This window comes from Varanus komodoensis, unplaced genomic scaffold (genome assembly GCF_004798865.1).
Source record: "Varanus komodoensis strain SLA01 unplaced genomic scaffold, ASM479886v1 scaffold10, whole genome shotgun sequence".
In the NCBI taxonomy this organism is placed as follows: domain Eukaryota; kingdom Metazoa; phylum Chordata; class Lepidosauria; order Squamata; family Varanidae; genus Varanus; species Varanus komodoensis.
In genome coordinates, this window is record NW_025335269.1 from 4,812,238 (window position 1) to 4,832,219 (window position 19,982).

At 44.0% G+C, this 19,982-nt stretch overlaps 1 protein-coding gene across 5 annotated transcripts in view; it reads left to right on the forward strand.

The window, feature by feature from the left end:
* Nucleotides 1–19,982, forward strand: part of GRB10 (growth factor receptor bound protein 10) — a 229,636-nt gene that overhangs the window by 133,502 nt on the left and 76,152 nt on the right. For all 5 annotated transcript variants that reach the window (XM_044453329.1, XM_044453345.1, XM_044453353.1 and 2 more), the window contains 2 exons: nt 5,406–5,622; nt 8,673–8,814. In XM_044453329.1, the coding sequence (XP_044309264.1) occupies nt 5,406–5,622; nt 8,673–8,814 (359 nt within the window). The remainder of the gene's footprint in view (nt 1–5,405; nt 5,623–8,672; nt 8,815–19,982) is intronic.

Consider the following 19,982-nt stretch of genomic DNA (forward strand, 5'->3'; position numbering starts at 1 on the left):
CGGGTCCGACATATTTGAATTTAATGTCCGCCCATTTGGACTAGCCACCACTCCACGAGTCTTCACAAAATGCATGGCCCCTGTGTGTGCTCATCTTCGGCTTCAGGGTATCCAAGCATACCCTTACCTAGACAACTGGCTTGTAGTTTCCCAGACCAGGGATAGCCTTCTTTCAGCCATCCATACAACTTGTGCTCTGCTTGGTCGATCTTGGACTATGTATTAATCATGAAAACTCGTCCCTTGTTCCTGTGCAGGTGATCGACTTCATTGGAGCTCGTCTCGATTCTACCCTAGCGAGGGCATTTCTTCCTCCGGCTCGTCAAGACAGTCTCTGCTCATACATTCATCGAATTCAACGAGACAGGACTGTACCGGCTCTTTCCATTCAAAACTTCTGGGCCATATGGCTGCTTCGGTTGCCATCGTTCCATACGCCAGACTCCGACCTCTTCAGCTACACTTCAACAGAATGTTTCATCCACAGTGGGATTCGCCCAACAGACCAATCCGGCTCCCACTGTCCATTCTACATTCTTTGACATGGTGGACTATACCATTCAATCTGAATGTAGGTGTCCCATTCCGACCGCGTCAACCAACCGTGACCCTTTACACTGATGCATCGTTGATCGGTTGGGGTGCAGTATGTGCAGGACTCCGCACCCAGGGCACTTGGGACCGACAGGAAGCAACCAGACACCAATTTTCTTGAACTGTTTGCGATCTTCAAAGCTCTGTGATCATTTGAGAATACTCTTCGGCGACAAGTAGTACAGATTGCATCCAACAGCATAGCCGCTGTGTTCTATGTGAACAAACAGGGCAGAACAAAAGTGGCCTCCCTGGCCCGGCTGTCGATAAGGATTTGGGACTGGTGCATCCCAAGGGACATAACTCTTCTGGCGGTTCATCTAGCTGGTACCGACAATGAAGAAGCCGACATGTTGAGCAGGCAAATGTCGACAACTCACGAGTGGGAGTTGGATCGACAGATTTGCAATCAGCTTTTCCGTCGTTGGGGACATCCGGACATGGACTTGTTCACTACCCATGTGAACAGGGTATGCGAAATGTTGTGCTCCAGGGCAGGCATTGGACTGGGATCAGCAGGAGATGCCCTTATGATCCCGTGGGGCAACATCAACTTTTACGCTTTCCCTCCAATTCCACTCTTAACAAAAGTTGTCTCAAAGATAGCCCATGACAATGCCATGGGAATCTTGATAACTCCATGGTGGCCTCATCAGCCGTGGTTCTTCACTCTTCTACGGCTGTCAGACAACACCTTCCTTCGGCTCCCATCGATACCACATCTAATAACAGCAAGATGGAGCGGTTCATCATCCAGATCTAGCTTCTGTAAGCTTCACAGCTTGGTGAATCCGCTGATCCTCGATACTGACTCAATACCAACGACATCTTGAGTACCTGCAGTTCTCACTTACAGAACTGAGGCGCTGCTTACTTCCTCGGACCCGATGGGAGTTACCTCGGGATCAGGCATTCTTGATCCAGATAGTCAGAGAATTCTTGAATCTGCTCTACGACCGTCAACACGGAGATCTTATGCAGTGAAGTGGCGTTGATTCTCATCTTTTGCTGAATCCCACTCGTTTGCTCCTGGACTGGCTTCTATCGAGAACATATTACAGTTTCTTTTAGAGCTGCATCGTTTGGGACTTAAACCCTCGTCTATAAAGGTTTATGCGGCCGCGATTTCGCATTACCACGGTATGATACAAGGTTCATCGGTTTTTTCACAGCCAATAGTTAGATGATTTATCAAAGGACTACAGAACCTTCATCCATCAATTCGCCCTGTCATGCCAACTTGGAGCTTCTCGGTTGTACTGCAGGCACTTACTAGAGCTCCCTTTGAACCTCTGGCGACTGTTGACTTACGGCTAGTATCCTGGAAGACGCCCTTTCTCATAGCCGTCACATCGGCTTGGAGAACTAGTGAACTTTGTGTTCTTCGAGTAGATCCACTGTATTTGAATTTCCATAAGGAAAAAGTCGTTCTTTGGATGGATTCGACGTTTTTACCTAAGGTAGCCACTCTGTTCCATATGAATCAGGAGATCATCTTACCTGCTTTTTTCCCATCACCATCGAACCCGATTGAAAGATCTCTACATACTCTCGATGTTCAGTGTTGCTTGGCGTTCTACAGATCCCAACCAGAGTCTTTTCGGCGTTCTAATCGACTCTTCGTGAAATATTCTGAACAAGACAAGGGCTCTCCGATCACATCGCAGAGACTTTCAAAATGGGTTGTTCAGACTATCGTGTTGGCATGTCAACTTGCCAAGATGGACTTACCTGTCGCTCTGAAGGGTCACTCCACAAGAGCAGTAGCGGCATCATCTGCCTTTGCCGCGGGAATCCCAATTCAGGACATCTGCAGAGCTGCAACTTGGGCTGCTCCATGTACTTTCGCCAAGCGTTATCACCTTGACGTGTGTGCCAGACAGGACTGTTCCTTCGGCAGAGCAGTTCTCTCAGCTATTCTTCACCGACGACACCGCCCTCCTCCGAGTCTGGTAAGCTTGCTAATCACCCATATGTGTGATGCACAGAGGCCACGACGAAGAAAAGCAGATTGCTTACCTGTAACATGTTCTTCGAGTGGCCATCTGTGCATTCACACGACCCACCCACTGGCCCCGCTTGGTGTCGGTGAATGGATGTTTTTGTCAGTACCATGTCTTTTTGACAGTCATGGTTGACATTGAAGTTTTGCTACTATGTCTGTCTTCCAAGAAGGGGCAAACGTTCGGTCTTATAAAGACTGAGAAAATGGTGGACACTCCGCTCTATTTATAGTATGGAGGGGGAGGGGAGCGGAGTTTCCCACCAAAAACCGTTGGCTTTCTAATCTTTCTGGCCTTAGGCACTGCGCAGGTGCAGCACCCATATGTGTAAATGCATGATGGCCACTCGAAGAACATCAGTTATAGGTAAGCAACCTGCTTTTTCATGGGACCTCAGAGTACCTAAGATCATAAAGAAAATGTATGAAGACAATAGCAATATAAATATGCACGTATGAGTACACATACTGTGTAACTACAAATCAATAGCAGTAGAGCAAACTATTAAACCTACTGGGCAGATTTTTGAAGATGTATGTTAGTTCATTAGTTAAGTAGGTATTTAATTTAGGCTTATGTTAACTACGTAAAAGAAGCATCCTTGAACGCACTCCTGGGGAAACATTTGACTTTGCTAAATTCAAAAAACAGTTAATTCCATTTAACACATTTTCTTCTGGTTTGTGGTGTATATCTAAAAATGGAAAACAGAATTGCTGTAAATCCTTATGTTACAGGAATTTATCACAGAGCCAAGGTAAATATTCAGTGACCCAGCTTTACTGTGACTTGTTATAATGAGCAATCATTGAGGGTTTGTTCCTGGATGTTTCTGGTTATTTAGGAGAGGAGCAAGTGAGAGATCACAGGGCAGGTACAACCCTAACAAGAACTCCCCAGTTTGTTTAGCCTTGGAGGAAGTGATAATTTAGGGTATTCTAGCTTGCTTGCTTGCTTGTTCACAGTTAACCAGAGTTACAGCAATCCTGGTTTACTGTGATATGTGTGCATAGCCAGTGATTGTATATGTGAAAATCTCAGTTGTCGTACTTTTGTAGAAACTACACACTTCAAATGTTAAGTCAGGGGTTTTTTTACTTTGATGTGAAGCTAAAGTGAATATTGGACTTCCCTGGCTGGACTAAAGTGGCTAATCTGCTGGTTTGGATGAATTATTTGCTTATTTTCACTTCATCGGGAAAAATAAAGCTTATAGGAAAGTGGCTGCTAATGATGTTATGGCCTTCGTGTATCTGTAGTCCTGTCAATAATGTTTCCTTTTCTGATTAACAAGAAAGTAACATGATTGGGTAGAAGAAGAGCCATCAGAAACAAAAACCTTTCCTAGTAGGACCAGACTGTAACACTCTGCATAAAGGATCTTTGTAGGTATATCCCAATTTCTGAGATTGAACACAAACAATAGATTTTTAGAAATGTGAAAGAGTACTAAACCAGCCTCTTATATACCCTGTACCTGATTGTCACCTTCCTCAAAATCCTAAGGGCTGCCTTAGGATTTTGGACTTCATCCCCCATCAGTCCCAGCCAACATGTCTAATGGTAAGGAAGTTAGAGTTCAAAACATCTTCAGTGATGAGGTTAGGGAAGGCTGGCTTTAGGGAGAATGAGAGAACTTGCTTGCTTCTTCACCAAGCAAGAGGACTTTCTTTCTTGGTTCTCTACCATGCTGGACAGGTAAAATATATGAACCAACCTTTAGGTTTTTGAGGAAGCTGACGATTAGCCACAAGGAATATAAAAGGCTGGCTCAGCATTCTTGGAGCTCTGTGGAACACCCTTTCACAAGTTTCTTCAGATGATGACGCAAGTAGGGGTTATGCGCACACAACACCATTAGGTGGGTAAGTGCACTGTGGTTAAGTGAGTGGCTGCATTTGCAGACCCTTGGGCATGTGTGCTTCTTGTTCCCTTGCCTCCTCTGAGAAAGCTGTGGAGCGATAAGGAGTGTCCTGCCTTTAGATTGATTACAGTTCAGTGTATACAAATCCAAATGTGGTTAATTTTAACAATAGTTGGTTAAAACCAGCCAACTTCATGAACTATAGTTTGAAGTTGCCTCATGTCTACTAATTGTAGTAAAGATTAAATACTATTAATATGGGCTCAGCTAAGTTCCAGGTAATATGAAACTGAAGTGAAAGCTTTCAGACTCTCCTCCTATGTGGTTGGGAAGCAGAGGACTAAGGCTTGCTGCAGCTTATTCCTATATTGCAAAATCACCTTTTTTAAACCAACTCGCATGATCCAGCACCTCAATATTGTCAGTGTAGGGAATGAAAGAGGTGGTTGTTCTTGGTGCACATTTCAAGACCAGGGAGATTTGGACTCTTTAGAGGAAGAGGTAGAGGAGCCCTGGGAATGGGTTCTCCAGGTTTCAAGATGAAAGAGGCAGGAGGGTTTATCTCAAGACTGCCCTCTCTAGATATTCAGGCAGACTCTGAGAATAGCCACAGAATGCAACTGCTGGGAGAGGGTGTGCCACAGGAGCCAGACGAGCCTGGTATGCTTCCAAGAATCTATTGTTTTGAAAGGGCAAAGGTGGAAACCTAGCTCCTGACAATCAGGAGGATGGAGGATGGTGGGAAGTTATGGTCTAACACATCTAGAAGGTGCCAGGCTGGGGGAAGACTGTGCTAAACTTTGGTTTAGTGCTGCATAGTGTTTTACCTATCTGATGTAGCCTATTCCCCCATGATTTGTCTCTGCTGTACACAAAGAATGCCAACTTTCCCATGTTGTGCTTCTTTTAACCTTCAGTGTGTCTGCTTCTTTGTATCCTTTCAGATGATGATGTGGACTTGGAAGCTCTAGTTAATGATATGAACTCTTCCTTTGAAAGTCTGTACTCCACCTACAGTATGCATTCAGAAAGCACACCACTCCTTCAGAATGGCCAGCTTAATCGCAACCAGCCGCCAGCCTCAGGAACAAATTCCCTGCATCCTGTGTCCCCAAGACAGAAAGTGCAAAGGTCTCAGCCGGTGCGCATCATGGCAGTCAGGTATGGAAGAAGCAAAACAAGGACTTTCTTCTTTCAAAGTTATGGGTCAGCGTTCCTCGGAAAGATGGTGTGGCCCAACAGAAAAATTCATATCCTTGGGCCTGGAGTCTAATCACAGCCAATAATGCCATGGGTGACACTTTCCATCTGCCTCAGTTGCTCTTTCTGTAAAGTGAAGATCGCAAAGCTTTCAGTGGTTCCATATCCCGTACTTAAATGAGCTTGATACATGCTCTTACCAGTCTTTGGCCTGAGGAGCCTTAGGACATAAATTAAACAGTATATAAACTGGATAATATTTAGTACCTAATTTCCCAAGGTTGATTGCTGAAGCACACTTCTTTTTTGTGTGGGAAATACTGGTGTTATTTTTTTAACTGTAAGCCTTAAGCACTGTTTGCCTTCAGAACCCATTTGCTTTTCCTGAATGAGTCATTGCTCTGGATCGGCCTTCTGACAGTAAGAGCCTCTCTGAGTTAGAGTGAAGGTCCATCTGGTTCAGTATCCTGCTCTGCCCAGTATCTGGGCAGTCTTGGAGTGAGACATGTAGGAAATAAGGCCAGAGAGTGAGTCATGCAGGCAGACAACAGGCAGTCTTCTGCGGATGGGTCTTAGTGCTGTGACTCTACTGGGTGTGACTAAAACTTTCAGACTGGATGGACTTCCAGAGGCTGATCAGGAGAAGACACGGCTGGAGTGACAATCAGCTTCCTCTGAGCATTAGCACATTCTCTCGGGAATCTCCATTTTAAATCTTATGGCATACTTTTGTGCTTCTGTGCACAGTTTGGAAAGGAGCAAGGTTGATAAGAGTGACTTGCCTATGAATAAAAAGACTTGGCATGGCCCATCTCAAGTATGGAGAGCACTTAGATATCAGAAATTAGAAGTATTTATTTTATAGTATATATTTTAGCTTTTATATATTGTCCTCCATAGTTAATTTGGCTTTCAGAATGGTTTACAAGATTAAAAATACAATATAATAAGGAAATAGTGAAATAACAATAATAATGCATTTCAATAACAGTACATTTCATCAATTCAAGACCTGAGCCAAACAACAAGAACTGAAAATAAAGTACATAAGAAAACAAAATAGGCATAAACAACTAAATACATAATTAAATTAGCAAACAGTGACCCTGCAATATATACCTCATGTTTGTGTGTGTCTGTGTCTAAAAATAAGAACAATAGTAGGCATGTCAGGAGTGGAGCTGGCTGGAGCCCAGGGGTCAGACTAGATGGCCTGGGAGACCCCTTCTGACTCGCTCTGTTTCTGTGTTCCTACACTTCTACATTTAAAAATGCATCGCTTAACAATTAAAATGCTGGGAGAACAAATCTTTTTTTTGCTTGGTGCTGAAAGATGTAAATCAGGGGTCCTCAAACTTTTTAAACAGGGGGCTAGTTCACTGTCCCTCAGACTGTTGGGGGCTGGACTATAGTTTGAAAAAATATGAACAAATTCCTATGCACACTACAAATTAAAATTTAATTAAAATTTAAATGAATTTTAAAAAATAATTAAAATTTTAAAAATTAATTAAAAATTAAAAAATGTTTGCTGCACTCCCTTGGGCTGCAGCAGAAGCCCAAAATGAGGTGGGAAGAACATGCCCATATTCAAGGGACATAGCTACAACACAACCAAGGCACTAAATATACTATTTTGCATAATGCAGCTGATGACTGTAACTGGCATTTACAAAGAAGGAAGCAAAAATACTAAGGATAAATACAGTGGTACCTTGGCTCATGAACTTAATCTATTCCACGATTCTGGTCGCGACCCAAATTGGTTGTGAGCCAAGTCAAATTTCCCATAAGGTTCAATGTAAATAAGGTTAATCTGTTCTGTAACCATTTTTTAAAAATCACAAATATTTGAAACAAAGTGACAAAGAACAACGAAGTAACAACAACAAAAATCACAGCCATCTCCCTGCACCCTCAAGCATGACTGCGATCGCATCTTTCCTGCATGAGCGCAACTGCGATTGCAGCTGTAGAAGGGCAAAATTACAGTCGTGCTCGTGGGGGGAGGGGGGGAGATGGCCATGGTCACCCCCATCTTCCCTGCATGAGCATGACCGCAATTGCATCCTCTTCCCGGAGACGTGGCTCACATATTTAAAAATGGATTTAAAAAGTTATATTTTTCTTACCTTCAATCCTTTTTTAGTGTCTTCATCTCTCTCTTCCACCCTCCTCTCTTCTGTTTCCTGCTCCATATTCCTGCTTTGTATATGAGTGCAATTGGGGCGGGGGGAATGCAGCGCATGTGCGGTTGAACTATTACAATTTGGTCCGTACGACGGCTCTCTGCTCAGTGATCATCGCTCGGAGATCATTTTCTCCGAGCGAGTCCAAAAGCTCTGAGGCGGGCCAGATAAATGAGCGTGGCAGGTCTAGTTTTGAGGACCCATGATGTAAAGTGTTGGCATCAGGTGTATTTCTCTGGGGAGTGAATTCCATAAAATAGAATTTATTTATCATTTCAGTTTGTATGCTGCTTTAATAGCCCATATCTGGAGTCTCTGTGTGGCTCACAACAATTAAAACAGGACATTCTAAAATCAGAATGTTAACATATTTAAACATATTAACACATAATTCTAATATAAAACATAATATATCAAAATTAAAATATTACACAAATGCATTAGATAAACAAATTTAAATTTAAATCAAATAACCCTATTATTGGACCAATTAAAATCAAATCACTGAAATCAATTATGAAAATAGCCCATTCTGATTTAAAAGTATATTAAATATAGGCACAAATTTAAACCAACAAGCACTTAATGAAAAAGGCAAAGAAGGCTGAGTTGAAAAACATCTACTGCTGTACTGATTTTCTGTGGAAAAAGGTTTAGAACTTTAGTTTCCATCTTACGCCGCCAATGTGACCAGTGGTTTCATATGATTGTATAGCACCACCGTAACGGTTATGCAGTCTCAACAGTGGTTGGGGTTATCTCTGCACCAACTCTAACCAAGGTTAATGCTAACCAGATACCCCCTGAAAATCTGTTCCATAGACGCCTACAAGAAGAGGAACAACAGTTCAGGACATCCTCTTTACCTGCCATACCAAATCCCTTTCCTGAGCTTTGTAGCCCTGCAAGTTCACCTGTATTGGCACCTGGATCTCTACCTCAGAGTCAACCTGCTACTAAACAGGTAAGTTCTGTCCTTTCTGTTGGAACTTTATAAATGGATTATTGTTTTAATTATGTAGATTTCCTGGTTTTCAGAGTGTGGTGATTGATGTCTTAATCAGAATGGGAGTGAGGGGAAGTAGAAATGCAGTCTCTTGTTAAAAATAAAGCCTCTCTCGACTGAGCAGTGACTTGTAAGCAAAGCAGTCTTCAGGAAGACTTGGAAGCTTATTGAAAGTCCTGTAAGTACAGAGCATATCAAAAATCCTTCTTCCAGTTAATGAGATTGTTTTGCAGTAAATGGAGCAATAAAATTGGATATCCCTTTTGAATTTTATTATTGAAGGCTCACTTAATTTGCAAGACAAGAAATGTTGTTGGATTGAGTAACAATGACTTTATCCCACATGTCTAGAACTCTTACCTGATTCTTGCTGATTGAATGCCAGGTGTTTTCAGTAGTCACATTAATTTAAAAAAGCCTTTAATATATCCATGTAATCAAATTAGAAGCAATAATTTTGCATTTAATTCTGTCATTTTGAGTTAGAGAAAAAAGAGGCAGGGCTATGAGTAATTATGAACCACTGTGTCTTATCAGAAGGTTGCATAAACACTGTCTACAGCATAAAGACTTCAACCTAGCTGCAAACAAATTGGGTCTGTGTTAAAGGGTATTGGATAAATACACTCACTTTCTTCATATGAACATTTGAAACTGCCTTATACCAAGCTGGACCATTGGTTTGTCCAGCCCAGTCTCTGGCTCTTCAGAGATCCAAGCAGTGGGACTTTTGCAATTACTTGTGACCTGATACTTTTTGAACTGGAGATTCTAAGCTCAGGGTAATGCCAGATGAGATGCTAAGGCTGCAACTAGCCTAGCAAGACTTGCCTGCTGAAAATGATTTTTATCTGGGATGGTTCTAAATGGTGAACACAGAGGAATAGCCTTGCTGAGACTGAGTTCTCCAGTTTGTTGCATTGCTTACTTGTATGATCAAGTGCTATTGAGAACTATTTCTGTGCCAACAGCAGTTTGCCTTCTTGAATAGATGAAGGTCTTGGTTTCATGTCACCAACAGCATGCCAGTTCATGAGGCTTAGTCCTACTGGCTGGAGAAGATAAAGAGCCCAGAGAAACAGTTGCAACACCTTGGGATGAGTCAGGCAGCACAAAATGGATGGGCTCCATTTGAATCAGAACAGATTCCTGTTGGGGTACAACATAAGAAAGATGGCAGGGCAGCTTTTAAACTGAATCCTGGGGGAAAGCTGACAAGACCTGCGAAGCTTCCAGTCTGGACTGAATCGTTGCAAATTCTCCAATTTGACTAAATAGGGATGGGGTGGAGATTGGCCATCGGCATATAATAAAACATGGTAATTAGGCAAAGATGCGTTAAGGACCATAGTGGAAAATGCACGCACATGTAGCCTTATTAACTTATTAGTAATTGTTTTAATTTTAGATTTGTTGAATGAATAAAATGGCAATCTGTCTCATGGACAGAATGAATAGAATGGTTGCATTCACACTTACTGTTCCTGATCAAGCCTGCTGGTGCATGCTGCCTGATGTGAAAGAAGCCAAGGAGGGCCCAAGCAGGAGCTGCTTCAGGAATCAGGAATTCAACCAGAGGAAAAAGCTGAGCCTCCTGGTGGGTGGTTCCTTTAAGAAGCTGGAGTTCGAAAGCAGGATTTGAAGTCAGCTAGGGATTCCTGGCTTGTGGGGAATGACAAGCCAGGAATCAGCTCCAGATGTAACAGTAAACATTTTTCTCCTGGTCAGTTCTTGGTTACTGAAGTTGTTCGTACCTGTGTGCAGAAGGAGCAAAGTGAGAGTGGCAGGACACTGTGCACCAGCGTGCTCAATTGTGAACAGGAATTCAAGATTCTCCAGAACTCTGGCTTGCTTTCTGTGAATGAGGCCACCATTTTAAAGTGGATTTAAAGTGGCTATAGATTTTTAATTTTTGCTTAACTGAAGAGAAAGAGTGCTGCTAAAGAGTTGGGTTACTGAGAACTTGTTTAATGCACCAAAAAGTAACTTGAAATTATTAACAGCCTGGTTACTATATCTGTTGTACTATGTTTCCTAACATATTAATTCACTTTTCTTTGTCTGCAGAGTAATATCCTTGTGGAATATTGCAGATAATCGTTTTAGCTAGACTATTCGGATAGCTAAGGCTTCAACACAAAAGAGAATCTTGGGTATTTTGGACTTTTGCAAGAGCACTTATTTGCAGTACTTCATATAAAAAGTGAGCTGCATGTACCAGAAATCTAGATCTTGAAGAATGTGTAAGGTTCTAGAAAGCTTGAACAGCAACTTTTGAGAGATTCTTTTGTAGCAGCAGACAAGCTAAGAGCATGAATCTCCTAAAACAAAGCTCTTCTCTGTTCCAGAACTTGTCAGGCTGGAAGGGAAGCCAGCTGAGGGCAGCCTGAAAAGCTGATAGACATTGTAAAAGGAGACTGCAGTAAGGTCAGGCAGGAGGACAACTGGGGTGGTCAAATATTTGATGTGTCAGGGAAGAACAGAAATGAGAGGTAATTGGACAGACATAGTTCAATGGAGAATCTTCAGTAATGATGTAATGTTGGCACTCATTGTGCTAGATGGGAGGCAGCAGACAGCTTATTTTGAAGCAAGTCAAACTGTGTGAGGTCCCTGATGCAATGAAGGGTTGTCACGACAGGTTTGCACAACAAATATGCTGTTTCATTGGGGCTTGGGGCCTGCAAGGAAGAGATAAGGTGAGCAGATTCAGGTTTAAGTCAGTCAGGTTACAGCAAAGCACATCAGTCAGGTCAGGTCTAGTTGAGGTAATGAGCACTATGACACACTGGGTCAAGTCACACTGGTGTAGCCATGACAGTTTCCAGTGAGCAGCAGTCAGGACCCTGGATAGCTCCCAGAAAGGTTGACTTTAGTCAACTCAATAGTTGAGCTGTAATCAGATGTTGCCTCAGTAAAGGTTTGGAATTAATTGAAACCTTTCAAAGGCTGTCAGGGTTTTATTTTCAAGTGGCTGGAAGAGCTGCATAGGGATTGTGGACAGCTTTTCATGTCCACAGTTTATTATGCAACTGTGTGCAGGAGAGGCTACAGGGAAGTCATCCCCAGAGTCTGCAGGTAATAGGAAAGCCATGTTGTCAAGCTGGGATAGTATAATAGAGCTCTCCTCTTGGTGAGGTAGTCTGTGATTTTATCGAATCTAAATCTTCTTTACAATCCCCTCTATTTGGTTCCAGATAAAGGGGACATCACAACAAAGGATATGGTTACTATAAATTCCATATGTTTCAAGTTGTGAAGAGTTGATTGGAGTTGAAAATTACTTCCTAAAGCCACAGCTACAGCCTTGAACTTGGAAGAGCTGAGCAGGGCTGTTGCGGGCAAGACATTTTAGATGGCTTTCATTCATGGGGTCATCATAAGTGGGAAACACCTAAGCAGCACACAACAACAATACCTATATAGGTTTGCAGTTTGTGCTTGAGGTGTGTGATGGGACTACTGAAATGTTGAAAAAAACTGCAACAAACTATTGTTGTAATAGTTTGCTTTTGGCTCTTGCCTCTTGGTAGAGCAGCAGAGGCACAGGTTGGGAGAGAGTGCTGAGTGGCCAGGGGACTGGCGAAGGCAAGGTAGGAGCTGGGCAGGGGGGCAGGAGCAGAGGAGAGGAAGGTAGTCGTCCCTTGTCTGCATCCCTTAGCTGTGGCCCGGGCTGCCCAGGGACTCCCTTTCCTGGGAGGCTGAGGTTTGTTTGTTTGTTTTGTTTTATTGTTTTTTTTAAATTGCTTTCTTTTTCTTTGTTTTTTGTTTTGTTTTGTGCTGTTCTGTTCTGTGCTTTCCTTTCCTTTGTTTTTCTTCCAATTTAAATTTTATTTTATCCTTGCATAAGTGTGTGGGTTTTTGTCTGGGAGAACTGGGCGAGTGAGGGGTACTGCAGGATAGACAGGGGGCGGGGGAACCAAGGTAGGGTGTCGGAAGAGTTCCCAATGGCAGACCAGGAGATGGCTTTGGCAGGAGTCATGGGTGTTGCTGTCCACTGTGACAGCTGCGACATGTTCGCCCTTCTCCCCCAGGAGAGGCAGGGATACACTTGCCCTCAGTGCAAGATGGTGACCCTGCTAGAGGAGGAGGTGAGGTGCCCGAGGGCCAAGAGAGCTCTCCAGGCCCCCCGGGAGCAGCCCCCTTATGGACAGAGGGTTGAGGGAGAGGCCACGGAAGGAGCAGCCGGGGAGACACGGAGGCATGTCACCCACAGGAGGAGGCGGCAAGCACGGCCTCCTTCTTCTCCTGGTAGCAATCTGGAGCTGGGAAACAGGTTCTCTCTGCTTGGGGAGGCTGGGGCTGATGAAGCCTCGAGGGACCAGCAGGACCCCCAGCCTGGGACAATAAGTGGCAAGGGGACTGCTGCAGGAGAGGTGAGGGCCAGAGCACGGCCGCCCACCAGCACCAGGAAGACACGGCGACGGGAGATTGTTGTTGGGAATCCCTGCTGAGGGGCACTGAGGTGGCGGTGTGCTGCCCCAAACCTGGAGACAAGGGAGGTTTGCTGCCTGCCAGGTGCATGCATCCGGCATGTGAAGGACAGAGTGGAGCGTCTTGTTCACTCCAGGAGTCACCAGTCGCTCCTGGTGATCCATGTGGGCACAAACGATGTGGCCAGGCAGGGTGTGGTCAGGATCGCCAGGGACTTCGAGGCCTTGGGGAAGAAACTAGGAGCTAAAGGTCTAAGTGGCCTTCTCGTCGATCTTACAGGTCCAAGGATTTGGGCCAGGAAGGGACAGGAGGGCCTCCAGGGTGAACGACTAGCTTAGGGTGTGGTGCCAGAAGGAACACTTTGGGTCCCTTGACCACGGCACTCGTTTTCTTGCCAATGGACTTCTGACAAGGGACGGGTTACACCTCACGAGGATGGGGAAAAGGTCCTTTGGAGATGCTCTAGTGAGCTTCGTCTGGAAGACTTTAAACTGAGCCAGGGGGGTGGGTTCAGGCCCCCCAGTAACGTGTCTGCACAGGACAAGTGTGGGGAGAGGATCAGGGCTCTGGGAGCAGGGTTTGAGAGGTACTGCAGGGACTGAGAGGACTCCTACAGAGAGGGGCCAGTATCAGGGAGGATGGGAGGAAGGAGGAGGCTGGGAACTCCAAGGAAAGGAAGTGGTGGGAAGGAGTTGAGGTGCATGTACACCCATGCTAGGAGCATGGGTAATAAGCAGGAAGAGCTTGAAGCTCTCCTGGGAATAGGAAGGTATGATCTGGTGGGAATCACAGAAACTTGGTGGGATGAAAGGCAAGTCTGGAATGTGAACATAGAAGGGTATCACCTTTTTAGAAAGGACAGGAAGGGAAAGAGAGGTGAGGGTGTGGCTTTATACGTCAGGGAAGGGATAGGATTCAGTGAGATAGAATGCAGCACAGATGGGGATTTGATAGAGGCAGGCTGAGTGAAACTTAGGGGTTTTGACTGGGAAAGAGACCTGACAGTGGGGGTATGTTATCACCCTTGAAGTCAACTTGAGACCCTGGATGATGTCCTGACAGACCAGATTCTAAGGATATCTCAAGGGAGAGACACAGTAATTATGGGAGATTTCAATCTCCTGGATATTACTTGGGAGACTCACTCGGCAGTGACAGCCAGGTCATGTTGCTTCCTAGAAGCTATAGAGGGAGGATTTTTCACACAGAGGGTCCGAGAGGCGACAGGAGGGAGAAACATCCTTGACTTGGTCTTGAGCAATAGGGAGGAGCTGATAGATGAAGTACAGATTAGGGGAGCTCTGGATGCGAGTGATCACTCCATCCTTTGCTTTGAGATCAGGGGACTAGGGACATGCAGCAGGTCGAGCACTAGAAGCTGGGACTTCAAGAGGGCCAACTTTGGCCAACTTAAGGCCAGACTGGGGAAAGTCTCCTGGGATAGGTTGCTGGAAGGAAAGTGAATTGAGGAGGGGTGGATGGCACTCAAAAGGGAGGTTTTGGAGGCGCAAGCCTTGATGATACCTCTAATTAGTAAGGTGGGGAAGTGGAGGAGAGTACCGCCATGGATGCTAAAGGAGGTGGTTAGAGAGATTAGACGAAAGAAGAACCTCCGTAGGAAATGGATACCGGGGCAAATAGACAAAAGAGTATACCAGGAGGAGGAGGCCCATTGCTGAAGGATTCTTCACAAGGCTAAGGCTGATTACGAGGTGAGACTTGCCAAGAATATCAAGAGCAACAAAATGGGCTTCTTTCAGCATGTAAATAGGAAGAGGAAGGGGAGACAAGTGGTGGGACCACTAAATAAGGAGGAAGGAGATTCAGTGACTGATATGAGGGAACAGGCACAGATGTTAAATAACTATTTTGTCTCTGTGTTCTTCCCAAAGCAAGACGGGGGATATCCGCATATGAGATTAGATGAGGCTGGAGACTTAGGGGCCCAGATTAGAGTCACCCCCCTTGAAATCGAGGAGCTGCTTAGGGCATTGGACATTACAAAGGTGCCAGGCCCTGACGGGTTACACCCGAGGGTACTTAGAGAGTTGGCAGGGGTTCTCTCACGCCCGCTGGCTTCCATTTTTGAGGCCTCATGGAGAACGGGTGAAGTTCCAGAGGACTGGAGGGTGGCACCAGTGGTCCCAATTTTCAAAAAGGGTAGTAGAAAGGATATGGGGAATTACAGACCATTTAGCCTTACATCCATTGTAGGAAAAACAATGGAAAGGCTCATAATAGAGAGAGATCTAGTGATGCTAGATAGGGAAGGGAGGCTGGCAGCCATTCAACACGGCTTCCGCAAAATTGGGTCCTGCCAGACAAACCTTGTGGAATTCTATGACAAGGTTTCGCGATGGCTAGATGGAGGGGATGCAGTGAATGTGGTATACCTGGATTTCAGCAAGTCCTTTGACAAAGTGCCCCATGATATCCTGGTGGAGAAACTGAGGAGTTTTGGGATACAGCAGAGCACTCTCTAGTGCAGACCTGGGTATTGTACGGTCCACGGGCCTCATCTGGCCCAATGGCTGACCCTGACTGGCCCGCATGAGGTCACTGGCAAATTTAAAGTCAATGCAAATATGTATCATCATAATATAGATGCAAGCAATACAACTGCACTGCTTTTAGTGTTGTTCTGTGCTCCACATTTTCATTGTATCATTGTAATGTTTCATTTACTGTTTTTATAGAGATATATATTGAGCAGAGCTGTAAGTGTATTGGTCCGGCCCTTAACAACTGTCAAAGTTTCTCATGTAGCCCCATAGGAAAATTAATTGCCCACCCCTGGTCTAGTGGATTGGGGCATGGTTGACTAACTGAAAGCAGAATGTAACCATTAGTGGGGAATCATCAGTATGGCGGCCAGTGACAAGTGGGGTCCCCCAGGGCTCTGTCCGGGGGCCGATCCTGTTTAATCTTTTCATTAACAACATGGAAGAAGTGGTGAACAGTCTGCTGATCAAATTCGCAGACAATACTAAAACTGGATCAGTGGCCACAACTGAGGAGCAGGTACTCCAGATCCAAAAGGATCTGGACAGACTATGGAAGTGGGCAGGAGACAACAGGATGGCGTTCAATGTGGATAACTGCAAGGTCTTGCACTTGGGGCATAGAAATAGGTGTCATAAGTTCAGGTTATGGGACAAGTGGCTGGAGAGCAGCACTTGTGAAAGGGACCTCGAGGTACTGGTTGACTGCAGGCTAAACATGAGTCAGCAGTGTGATGCGGTGGTCAAGAGGGCGAACACCACCCTTGGTTGCATAGCCAGAAGTGTGCCTTCTAGATTGAGTGAGGTATTACTGCCACTCTACACAACTCTGGTGCACCCGCAACTGGAGTATTGTGCTCAGTTTTGGGCCCCTCATTACAGAAACGATATAGCCAAGTTAGAGTCAGTGCAGCATAGGGCCACAAGGTTGGTGGCCTGTTTGCAGGGGATGGTGTATGAGGCGAGACTGAGGGAACTGGGTTTCTTCAGCCTGGAGAAGAGGAGACTCAGAGGGGATATGTTGGCAACATACAGATATGTGAGGGGATATCACATGGAGATGGGTAGAGACCTGTTCTCCCCTGCAGAGGAAGGCAGGACGCGCTCCAACAGAGCAAAGCTCAGGGAGCCAAGGTTCCATTTGGATGCCAGGAAGCACTTCCTGACAGTCAGGACCCCGAGGGTGTGGAATGGACTTCCACGAGAGGTGGTTGAGGCCCCATCAATGCGGGTGTTCAAGGATAGGCTGGACATGCACATGGTGGGCATGTCGTGAGCGGAGCCGACTGGTGCCGGAGGTCAGACTAGATGGCCCGGGAGGTCCCTTTTGATTCGCTCTGTTTCTATGTAATCTTCATGTATTTATGGCTTGTTGCATATCTGTATAATATAATCTGTATATTATAACACATTTTGTTATCCAGGGTGGGATATAAATATGATAAGCAAATAAATAACGCTCATAATATGGGTTTACTGCCCTGCGTTTGAAATCTTTCTTAAAATTATGGCATACAGGCAGTAACAAATCTAAGTTAAAGAGATTAATTTGTTCTTTTAGTTCTCCTTTGAAGAATTGACTCTTGAATTCTGTCATTCCCATGATAGTATGCCTTCTGTATGAGATTGAAGTCTTACACTATACACCTTGAGCAGGAAATGCTAGAATGTGATGAACAGTTTTGTGAAATAAAGTGACTATAAAGTAAATTGTATTTAACAGTACTAGTGAGTGTCAAGAAAATGCTAATCAGAAGATAAAACCTATCAAGACCAAATATTTATCTGGGGGAAATATTAACTGCAGCCAGCAGCTAGATTTATGGTAATTGGTTATGGTACCAATGTTTGGCTTTCCACTATGAGTGTAAACCAGAATCTAACCAGTAAGGTAACCTGTGATTTTTGGTTGTGTACAAATATTTTGTGAGAAGCATGCAATAATTACATGTAGGTCACTGCAATGCCACAAGATATTAGTTGAAAGTATCTTGTGAGAGTCAATGAAGCTTTCAGCTGTAAAAATAGGGCAGACTTTTCACAACCTTTCTCTATACAGCTGCAAGAAACTTCCAGATAGCTGTCTTATGTACTAAACGTATTCATTCTTAAATTAAACTCTGCAAAGTTGTAGGTGCTAAGGACACCATTGCTCCTTAATTTAGTTGTTCTTTGCAGCAACTGCTGCAAACTTGTTTCAGTTGGTTAGTTGTATGTCTACTTAACTGACAGGATTGCAATGTAGGCACCAAGTGTCTTTGGCTGGGCCACCGGGACCAGAGTATGGACGAGGGTGGAGACTCTTGGCCTGATGCATTAGAGCCAAAGTCAAGAACCAAGCAATGTTTAGATACTGTCAAAGCACAGCAAGACTGGAAGTAAAGACAGAGTCAGGAACAAGTATGGGAGGCATCATCAGCCGTCCCTGTAAGGGCCTGCATTGGAATACCACTCTGTCTCCTGTGGATGCATTCATCTAAATTCATTTATCTGTGTATCTGGATAAGTATATCTCTCCAGAGATGAAGCGACCCTAAGAATTGGGTGTTCTTCATTATGCCCCCTTTACTTTTTCATTTCTTGATGTCAAAACTTGATTTTGATGCAGTATTGTGGTAACTTTGATGGCTATGACAAATAGCAATATTGTTGAATTTTGCCAAAAACAAGTCCAAATGTTTACTTTCCTAACTCTTAGTGTGTAGGAAAATCAGCACTTGAAAATTCTTATGTCTTAAAATTCTAAGCTAGAGTTTTGGGATTATGAAGATTTGATAGAACTTGTGTCTGATATAGTGCATATAGTATGAGAAAGAAATAGACTGTGCATCTGATATTGCTTCATTATTATCTACTGAAGAGTGACCATGGGCACCTTGCGACATGGCTGCTCATAGTCCTTCAAATTTGGAGGATTATGGGCATCCACTGCAGGGCAGGAGGAGTTGGAGGAAAAGATTTCCTTGGAATTTCCCTCACCCTTCAAAACATTTCAGCTACCTAAATGTTTTACCCTTCTCCAAGGTGGAGGAGCTGAGGCATCATGAGAATTCCCCTTATCCTAGAGAAGCATCATTTCTTCCTTCTCTGCTTCCTGGAATGCCACCCACCCATACCAGCTTTGAAGTTATGTTTGGCAGGTGTGACTCTGGAGCCACAACCAGTGTGGAGAGAAATGTTCCAGCTGTAAGAATGGAGAGTCTGAGGCTCTGATATTTCCTGTGGCTATCTAGACAGCTTCTCCCCCTTCCGGGAAAAATAAAAACTGGTTTTGCAATATCTATGACTGTATAGCTATACTATAGCTATACAAGAATTCCGTGAAGGTGAATTACTATAATACACTCACGGGGCTGTAGTAGTATGTAGCTACAGTAACACAATGTAGATTGCACTACAACTCTCAGGGGGAGCTATACCAGCATTGATTCAAATGGGCTTTACCTTGCTATAACAATGTACTGAACTGTGGCTGCATTTCCTTTCCTTTGTTTCCTTAGTTGCAAGGAAACCTGAATATTTATGAAGTTGTTATGTGTATTGCATAGGTAGTTTTGGGGCAGAGGATTGTGTTCTGATTTTGCTTGCTGATTCATGTAAATAATGCTCAACCTGGAAATAGCAGAGCTCTGTATATTTGCTGTGACAAAAATTTGTAGGTAACAGGCACATGCTAATTCTGCTATGGGAGTTGGAACAAATGTACTGCAAAGATTTCAAAATAAGTAATTAATCCAAAAGAGGATGACAAAGTGGCATTACATGAGGGTATGCCAGTTGAAAAAACAATTTTGATACTTGAGCTTAAATATATGGTTGGTTCTTCAGGACAGAATAAAGTGAATTGTGCTTGAAGAGGACATTAATATTACATTGCAAGTTAAAGTGTTGAGAAGAAATGATTGCATAAGTTTTGCATATTGTAGAAATTATAGACTTACTTGGACCAGTATCTGTTTTTCTTTTAAAATGTACAGGTTAAGTAGAACAGGTGAAGTAAAGCTGCTCTTTCCATGCTAAAAACCTGGAATAAAAGGCCTCTTGGCTTTTGTGAGATGGATGATGGTATAACTTCTTCATGGCAGATATTAGTGCATCACTAATCTGTCAAAGATCAATGCTGTGTCCCAAGAATTGCAACAACATGAATCAGTGAGGTTGAATAGCTTTTACACAGTATTTATGGTGAGT